The sequence below is a fragment of the Poecilia latipinna genome, unplaced genomic scaffold (genome assembly GCF_001443285.1).
Source record: "Poecilia latipinna isolate Pla-1442-1.1 unplaced genomic scaffold, P_latipinna-1.0 Scaffold467, whole genome shotgun sequence".
NCBI lineage: Eukaryota > Metazoa > Chordata > Actinopteri > Cyprinodontiformes > Poeciliidae > Poecilia > Poecilia latipinna.
In genome coordinates, this window is record NW_015113083.1 from 170,459 (window position 1) to 179,276 (window position 8,818).

Genomic DNA, 8,818 nt, shown 5'->3' on the forward strand with positions numbered 1-8,818 from the left:
GTGTTGAAATGTGCTGTATTTTTTTAACTATTTGAAAGTAACATCAGCTGATAAACACTGAACTTACAGCAAACAACTTTGATATGTCATAATTCCCCACCAGCAGCCATCAACAAATTAAACATTATTCATGTAACTATAAAGACAATATAGAAAGTTTTTCCATGAGTAATGGCATTTAGTTGGTATTATCCAATGTTATTTTAAACATACTTTCATCACGCCATCTTTCTGCTCTTGGAGCCCCCTGGTGGCACGGCGGCCTCAAGCAGCCACTTAACTACCTGACTTTGAAGTGCCAGAAGGGCAAACATGTTCATAACGATTTAAAACAGGTCAAGAATTTATTCTAAAAAGTATAGTCCAGTATATATAGGTGGACAATATGGCTGAGAAACACAATAATTTATCAGTTTTTTTTGCTGTAAATACTTGAGATACTGTCAAACTAGTGATTGCAACCATTCATTGAATTATGGCACCTTTTGACAATCATATTTTCCAAAAATTAACTGTTTCTTTACTTTTCTCAATGAAAACTATTTTATTTAAGTTTGACAAACATTTCGGACGTTCATGAAGTGAAAAAGTTGAAAGAATCCGTTGTTCTGTCTGCTGTGTTTAGATGCTGAGCAGCTTCTCCAGGATGGAGGCTCCGGCCGTGGCGCTGGTGAAAATCGTCCCGACAAAGACGTGCGTCCCCCAGAGCGAATGACGAACGGCCCGGCAGCAGCCCAGGTCCTCGATGCGGAAGCCCAGTTGGGCGTAGCGCTCATCCGTCTCAAACAGCGTGTTGTTGGTGTAGGAGCCGAAGAAGGCCAGGCCGGAGGTCGGGTCGATGAAGTCAGCCCAGAAGCCGTCGGCCTGCAGGGCCCCGCAGATCTCCCGCGCACCGTGGATGAACGTCTCCAGCTTCTCCTCCCGCTCGCGCTCCACTGCGTCGCTCCATGACGTCATGTCGCTCCGGGTCTTCTGGGTCACCGTGATGACCGTCATGTCGGACTCCGGAGCCTCCGGGAACATGGACAGGAAGTCTCTTCTTAATGCTTTCGGGCAGGACAGGATGGCACACTCCACCCTGGAGTCGGAACCGGGAGGTTCGGACGGAAGAACTTCATCAGTTACCTGGAAACCCGAGAGCCCGTTTCTCCTGCTATGCTCTCCTTCTCCCACCAAGGGGCGCTGCAGGCCCGCTGGATCACACAGGTAAATGTGACGGTCCGGACCGGCCGGGTTCTGGTCGGACCCAGCTGTTCTGGTTCGGACCAGATCATAGTTCTTTACGGAGCAGGCAGCAGCTGCAGAGACCGGTCTGCTAGCAGCCATGCTATGGACCAACACATTGATCCCGGATAGGTATCGGACCAGTCTGGTTCTGCCGGACAGAACCGGACTCAAACAGGCCATTTTACCGAAACTCTGCCCGCAGACGAATCCCTGTTTTCTTCAGCTTTTTCAACACAGAAACACAGAATCTCGTTGTGTCCTTGTAAACTCTCCTATCGTGTAAACATTCTTCAGCACATGCGCATTTCCCACCTACCGCTTCTTCACTTCAGCTATTTTCACACGGTTTTATCGCCCCCTGGTGGTGTGGGGAATAAATTCCGTGTTTATCATTTTCTTAATTTCTTTTAACCATATTCCAAAACAATAGAAATACATTACTTGTCCAGTTTCTCTTAAAACCGAAGAAATTAATTGAAAAGTAGTAAAAGCGGTTTTAAAAACCAAAGACTTTCTTCAACACTGAAAAACATGCACTTCATGTAATTTGTAAATCAAAACAGTTGAACATCAATTTTACTCTTGCAATATATCTAAAAAAATTTGCATAACCTAGAAAAAAAGTAATTTGCTTTTCAGACTATTAGATTTGGTTTTTACTCTGAAAATAAAGAATAATTTGATAATACTGCTAAAATTTTTATTCTTAAATGTTGTTTTTAAAAGTCTTATTTGAAAGTGCACTAAATCTGTATAATTTTACCGAAGCTCATATTATATGTATCAGCTCCTCACGTGTTGCATTTATGTTTGAAAATAATGTGAACATTTTGCTCCTATTCCTATTTTTGGAAATTATTTTTGTTGGAATTGTAATCTTTCTGTTGAATTTTCATTATATAACTTAAAAAATTAATTTAGTAAATGTAACAAGATATTACAGCGGAATACATCAAAATGTGATCATAATCATGTAAATAGCACACATTAAGTAAAACATGTAAGGGATTTAAATAAATTAACAGTATATAATGGCTGGATAAACTACACAGCACGATTTTTCTTGTTTGTTGCCTGTCGCAATATGGCGGCGACGTAGACGTGCGATTCCGACGTTTCATCGTTCATGAACCGGAAACTGTCTCTTAGGGTCAAACCCTAAACCCGGCGATGAACCTGCTAGCTCTCCTAGCTAGCTCCGCCAAACAGCTTGTTTTAGTTTAGTTTTAGACAAAATGTCTCAAACAAACTCCGGCAGCAGCGATAATGTGAGCAAATATTCAGCGCTGAAGGAGGAACTGAACAGAAAGGTTCGTAAAAAACCCAGTTTCTATCAGCTAACACGCTAATATAGAGGAGGATAAGCAGCTTTCACATGTTTTAGATGAATATTATGACTTTTATACAAGCTGTTATCAGCTGTGTGTTTTTAGTTTGCTTATTTGAATTTGTTTTTATCTTTTAGGTGAAGGAGCAGAAGATTATTGTGGACGAGCTTTCTAATCTGAAGAAAAACAGGGTGAGCAGTTTTTAACACACCCTGACTTTACATACATCAGCATTTCTCTAATTATTCAGGTAAAAGCGGAATGAAACCGATCCATGTGGGTTAGCATGAAATGTAGTTCCACCAATCACAACCTGGCTTTGAAATTCAGTTCAGTTTAAATTACAGTGGTAGGTCTCGATTAAAATATTTAATCGAGTTAATTGCAGAAAAAATTCGGCAAACAAACATTTTCAAATCCAGAATCCTTTTTGCTGCTAACTCAATGAATGAACAGACATGAGCTCAACAAAATATTAATGTTTTTTAATCTGTTATTCGGGTTCCTATCAAACGGCTGTTCTAGCCATTCAGTTTGTCTGGACTGGATTGTTTAAAATGACAAAATCCGTTTTCTTGTTGACTTTGATGGATGTTTGTGTTTGTTTCCTGTAGAAAGTTTACATCCAGCAGAGGAACAGCAACGTTTTCTTCCTGGCCGACAGAAGTCAGACTCTGAGTTCCTGTAAAAGTAAGTCGTTCTTTTCCGGGTCGTAACTTCTGACCCTGATGGATTCGTTCTGATGCCGGTCCGTTCTGTCTGCAGAGCAGTTGGACTACATGAAGAAGGAGCAGCAGGACCTTTGAGGTCATCACCATGTGCGGGATCTTCTGCCTGCTGAGCCGGTCCGCGGCTCCGGAGGAACGGGACCAGGCGGTCCTGGAACCTCTGCAGAGGAGAGGACCGGACTCCAGCCGGGACGTCTCAGTTACAGGAACAGACTCCGGTTATCGGTGCCTGCTCTCCGCCCATGTTCTCCACATGCGGGGCCTCCTCACGCCGCAGCCGCTGCAGGACGCCGCCAGGAACGTCCTGCTGTGGAACGGGGAGATCTTTGGAGGCCTTCCAGTGGATCCAGACCAGAACGACACCACCGTCCTCTCTCAGCGGCTGCAGTCCTGTGGAACCGCCGCTGAGATCCTGTCGGTCCTGTCAGCGGTCCGCGGGCCCTGGGCCTTCGTTTACCACCAGAGGGCGGCAGAGTGCCTCTGGTTCGGCCGGGACTTCTTCGGCAGGCGGAGCTTGCTGTGGAGTTTCGCGGCGGGAACAATGACCCTGACCTCAGTGGCGGCGCACAGTCCGGCCTCCGACCCGCGGAGCTGGCACGAAGTCCCGGCCGCCGGCGTGTTCAGGGTCGACCTGAAGGAGTTTGCTCGATCCGGTTCTGTTTCATTGGAGATTTTTCCCTGGGATCATCCCGATATTCCCTCCACCAGCCCAGAATCCCTTCCCGTCTACTGCCTGGCGGTGATGAACCCGGCTGGGCTCGTTCTGTCCGCCCCAGTTCCTCCTCTGAACGAGTCACTTCCAGCCTCCAGCCCTGACCCGCTAACCGAGTCCCGGCTGTCGGGCCGGGAGCTGGAGGAGCTGCTGGCAGGAAGCACGCGCCCGGATGAGGCGAAACGTCTGATCCGAGTCCTGAGCGAGGCGGTGCGGAGACGAGTTCAGGCTCCGCCTCCTCTGGCCGGTTCCGCCAGCGTTGCTGTTCTTTTCTCCGGAGGAATCGACTCCATGATCCTGGCTGCTCTGGCCGACCGCCATGTTCCCGCTCAGCATCCCATCGACCTGCTGAACGTCGCCTTCAGACTCCAGGAGCCAAAGAACCACAACAAGAAGCGGAACAAGGATTCCCCGAGCAGCGACCTGACTGCTCGCCGAACCTTCAGCCCCTTTGACGTTCCAGACCGACTGACGGGAAGGGCCAGTCTGGAGGAACTGCGCGGCCTGAATCCTGAGCGGCGCTGGAACTTCGTAGAGATCAACGTGACGCCGGAGGAGCTGCAGGAGGCACGGCGGCAGCGGATCCGGCACCTGGTGCTTCCGCTGGACTCGGTGCTGGATGACAGCATCGGCTGCGCTGTCTGGTTCGCTGCCAGGGGCGCAGGGAACGTCATGGAGGACGGCGGGCCCAGACCCTTCACCTCCTCAGCCAAGGTGACCTTTCACCTTCTGTAGCTGAGAACGATGTCCTGTTTTCTTCAAGGTTCAACCTGCAGATCCAGATTTTTGTTCCTTATTCTTCAGATTTAAGAATAACATTAGACTGATTAGGTTTTATGGTTTATTGTTGATTAGTTTATTCTTTGATTAATCATCTAAATCATCACATTCTAGCCAATCAGAGAAAGCGTTAATCAGCAGGTGATACACTGAGGGGCCCGGTCATTGGCCCCGCACCCCGGCCCGACGCTGACTTGTTCCGCTAGTGTGTTTGTTAGTTAATTAAATCTGCTGTGTGACGTTTGCGTTCTTCTTCTGCGCATGCGTGAAAACCGTTCACAGTGAGCGGTAATTTAACGAGCCACGCGGTAAAAATGTGATTCCGGCTGATCCTTCGCCGTTTCTGCGCCGCCCGGCAGGTGGTCCTGACCGGGATCGGAGCGGATGAGCAGCTGGCCGGTTACTCCCGCCACAGAGTCCGGTTCCAGACGGCGGGACTCCGGGGACTGCTGGAGGAGCTGAGCATGGAGCTGGGCCGGATCTCCTCCAGGAACCTGGGCCGCGACGACCGAGTGGTGGGAGACCACGGGAAGGAGGCCAGGTAGGCGGAGCCAGAAGACCGGAAATAACTTTTATAAAAATGGTGGAAATATTAAGATTTAACGAAAAAATACGGATTTTTCTTTTTGTTATGAAATGAAGCTGAAATGTTGAGGTTTATGCAGGCAAACATCGCTGATGCTGCAGGTTGAAGATTCCAGACCAGTTTAGTTTGAGAAGAAAAACAATTCAGGGTTTTGATCAGCTGATCAAACGGAACCAAACAGAGCAGCTAAAGATTATTTTAGAAATCAATAAATCTGACAATCATCAAATTACTCTGATTAATCGATTAATCTGGTGATTAACCTCTCATTTTGATGATTGATCAGTCTGAAGACTAATCAGATAAAAAGATGGTCAGTGTTTTTAATTTAACAACCTTTTTGTATGCAATATTAGAAACATGTTAAAATATGCAATTATTAAATTATATGGCAAAAGGTGAAAATATTCCAGACTGAGTATTAGAAATATTTCAAAAAAAAAAAACTTTATTTCAAACTCATTTTAATGACACATTGCTGTCAGTTTTTAGACTTTTTTCCTCATAATTTTATAAAAAGTGAAAAGTATTTTTTGTTTTTTTTCCATTTCATCATGCAGAACAAAAACTAGCAAGTTTTTTTTAATTAAAAAAAAACATTTAGTTTTTTTATTGAGACTTTTTCTGAAAATAATAATAAAAAAGTAGATTTTTAAAATCCTTTTATTGGTAAATTTTCATCCATTTGATGACAGACGAACATTGGCAGATTAAACCGTGACAGTCAGAATGGGAGCGAAAGGAAATAAATGTTTTTACTTAAATCTGATTAATTTATTCTGCTGCTCAGGATGAAACGGGTGTGACTGGTTCTGATCCGACCCGCTGCATTGTTTGCATGTTGTTTCCGTCCTGTTTGTCACTGCAGGTTTCCGTACCTGGACGAGGACGTGGTCAGCTACCTGAGCTCGCTGCCCGTCTGGCTGAAGGCCGACCTGTCTCTGCCGCGCGGCGTCGGCGAGAAGCTCCTCCTGCGGTCGGCGGCCACGCAGCTGGGCCTGGGCCGATCGGCCGTCCTGCCCAAGCGGGCCATGCAGTTCGGCTCGCGCGTGGCCAAGATGGAGGACCGGCGGGAGAAGGCGTCCGATAAATGCAGGAGGCTCCTGACCGGATGATTGACAGCCTCTGGTTTCCTGTTTGAATCATTCTAAAATCATTTCCTATTAAAAGTTGGTTCCTTTAAACCATGAACGATTTGTTGTCCTGAAGCTTCTCGCTGAAGTAAACGTCACACTCCAGGTAAGACGGCAGGTTTCCCACGTCAAAGCGTCCGGAGATCTCATGGGTGAAAACCGGCTTCCTGATGAAGTTAGAAACGAGTTTCAAAGTTAGAAATAATTTTCTGCTTGCTGGATGGACTCTGAGCGGCTGAAGAAGCGTTTCCTGTTACCTCGGGATGAGCCACGACACAAAGTTCCCCGGAGCGTCGCGCTCTTCGATCGGAGCGTCCTGATGACAGAAAGTTTCTCAGTGAGAATCTGAACGTCTGGAAACTAAAACTCGCCGTTCAGGTTAAATTTGACCTTCTTCTCCTCCAGGAAGGCGTCCAGCAGAGGAAGACTCTCCTTGGAGAACACGTAGAAACACGGACACTGGGAAATGTCAGAACATGAAATACTTTTAATATTCACAGGTCAAAAACTATGAGACAGTGGTGGGAATACTTTGCTAATGCGCTAATAGTGGAGCTAATTTTAGCGTTAGTGTTCTTGCTAGCACGGGACTAAAATGTTAAATGTACTACGGTGTTTATCACCCGACAGCGCTGGCTTTTGCTAAATAAGATGTTAGCATAGCGTTTTACCACAAAATAACATGTTGCTGCAGGTCTTTAGCGTTAGCTTCCACTGAATATCATAATGTTGTGAAATAGTACCAGCTAAATACTGTTCTTATAGCATGTTAGTATTAGTTTCCACTAAACACCATGTTGATTTAGTGCTTTAGCATTAGCTTTTCCTAATTAGCATAATGGAATTGTGATTTAGAATTAGCTTCTGCTAAATCCAGTGTTGGTATAACTATTGTGATGACACTGACTGTTGTGGTTAGCGTAGCTAGCATGTAGCTAGCATCGGGCGCCCTGATGGACTCACGGCTCTCCTGGACTTGGTCTCTGAAGGCCGCGGCTTCTCCTTCATCCGGAGAACCCGGAGATCATCATCCACCTCCAGGATCCCGTACTTCTGGGTTTCTGCAGAGCAGCAGGAGAACGTTCGTCCTTCCACTAACTGCAGCGATGATGATGATGATCTCACCTTCGTCCCTGCAGCGGTAGCACAGCAGCAGGCAGCTGTCGGCGCTCTTTGCCTGCAGCTCAGAAACCTTCTGTGCGACCCGGCCCAGACTGAAGTCCTCCCTGAACAGCGTGTCGCTGCAGAAACATCAGAACCGGCATCAAGTCCCTGAAACCCGCTACGGGTCCAGACCAACCAGAACCTCACCCTCCAATGACCATCACGCCGTCCTGGATGCCGAAGTGCTTCACCACCAGCTGCAGGCAGGCGACGGCGCCGAGCCGCTCCTGGGACGAACAGACCACGTTAATGTGGATCGGATCAGAACCAGGCAGGTTCTAATGGGTTTTTATCGGTTTACTTCGTTGCTTCGCGTCTCATCGCTGAGAATCTGCACTTCTGGAAACTCTGTGGCCCAAACGGTGAATGCAGCCTGGTGGAGAGCGTTGGTCTGAGGAAGAGCAGAACCAGAACCAGGCGGTCCAATTTAAAACCCACCAGAGTTCTGGTTACAAACCACCTGACGTTTAAATCTGGTTTCATTCGGACCCGTTTCACTCCAAACTGCATGTCAGGTTAATTTCTGTCAAAATTATTCAGAATAAACCAAAACTAAATAATGGAAAGTTCTTAAAGCTACAGGCTCCCGTTTCTATAGTTAGTCAAAAATGTAACTATAATTTTGGTTATTTAGCCTGTCAGGAAAAAACTGAGGTCCATCTTCCAAATTCATATTTTCACCATTTTGTTCATTTTTAAAATGTCAGAAACTAAACATAGTTAGTAAGCTCAACATTTAGCTTACCAACTATACATTGGAGTTTAATATTTAGGCTAAATATTTAGCTTGAGGGTTGAAGCTAGTTGCTGGTTAAATCTTGGGGTGGAGATTTCCTCCTGAGGTGAATTTGTGAACAAATCCCAGTTAAAGTACAAGGAAAAATTTCAATTTTTAGGTGTGAGCTAGCTTAGCACAGCAATTAAACAAGGAGTATTTTTTTTTATCTGTTATAAACTAAATGTTGCAATTCCTTTAGATTGTAGCTTAAAATGTTGTTTAGAAGTTGAAAAATATTTTATCTGTTCTGAAATGACCGAATCACATTTAATAGCATTCTCACTCAATAAAAAATTCAAGCATTAATGAGACCCGTAACAGGGGCCTAAGCAGAAGCCCTTAGCTTGCGTATGTCTTGAACAGGTGTTATGCCCAGAAACGC

The 8,818-nt window shown here is 45.8% G+C and overlaps 2 protein-coding genes and 1 pseudogene across 4 annotated transcripts in view; 1 reads left to right on the forward strand and 2 right to left on the reverse strand.

Annotated features, from left to right (window-relative positions):
- Positions 1–1,662, reverse strand: LOC106951666 (methylmalonic aciduria and homocystinuria type D homolog, mitochondrial pseudogene; annotated as a pseudogene).
- On the forward strand, positions 1,119–6,552 carry asnsd1 (asparagine synthetase domain containing 1). 3 transcript variants are annotated; one of them, XM_015039314.1, is made up of 6 exons: positions 1,119–1,206; positions 2,693–2,746; positions 3,170–3,245; positions 3,321–4,709; positions 5,135–5,316; positions 6,230–6,552. In XM_015039314.1, exons 4-6 carry the CDS (start codon positions 3,372–3,374, stop codon positions 6,474–6,476), a joined length of 1,767 nt encoding a protein of 588 aa, XP_014894800.1. In that variant the 5' UTR covers positions 1,119–1,206; positions 2,693–2,746; positions 3,170–3,245; positions 3,321–3,371; the 3' UTR covers positions 6,477–6,552. The 3 variants fall into 3 exon arrangements, with proteins under 3 accessions (XP_014894800.1, XP_014894799.1, XP_014894801.1); XM_015039313.1 differs by lacking the exon at positions 1,119–1,206 and adding an exon at positions 2,359–2,537; XM_015039315.1 differs by lacking the exon at positions 1,119–1,206 and adding an exon at positions 2,359–2,537 and having other exon boundaries at positions 3,326–4,709.
- LOC106951665 (uncharacterized) overlaps positions 6,520–8,818 on the reverse strand; it is an 8,020-nt gene continuing 5,721 nt past the window's right edge. Inside the window, exons 2-8 of the mRNA XM_015039321.1 lie at positions 7,960–8,049; positions 7,806–7,885; positions 7,620–7,735; positions 7,458–7,555; positions 6,885–6,953; positions 6,752–6,810; positions 6,520–6,661 (exon numbers count right to left, since the gene is read on the reverse strand). Coding sequence (XP_014894807.1) covers positions 6,541–6,661; positions 6,752–6,810; positions 6,885–6,953; positions 7,458–7,555; positions 7,620–7,735; positions 7,806–7,885; positions 7,960–8,049 — 633 coding nt within the window. The 3' untranslated portion in view covers positions 6,520–6,540. The remainder of the gene's footprint in view (positions 6,662–6,751; positions 6,811–6,884; positions 6,954–7,457; positions 7,556–7,619; positions 7,736–7,805; positions 7,886–7,959; positions 8,050–8,818) is intronic.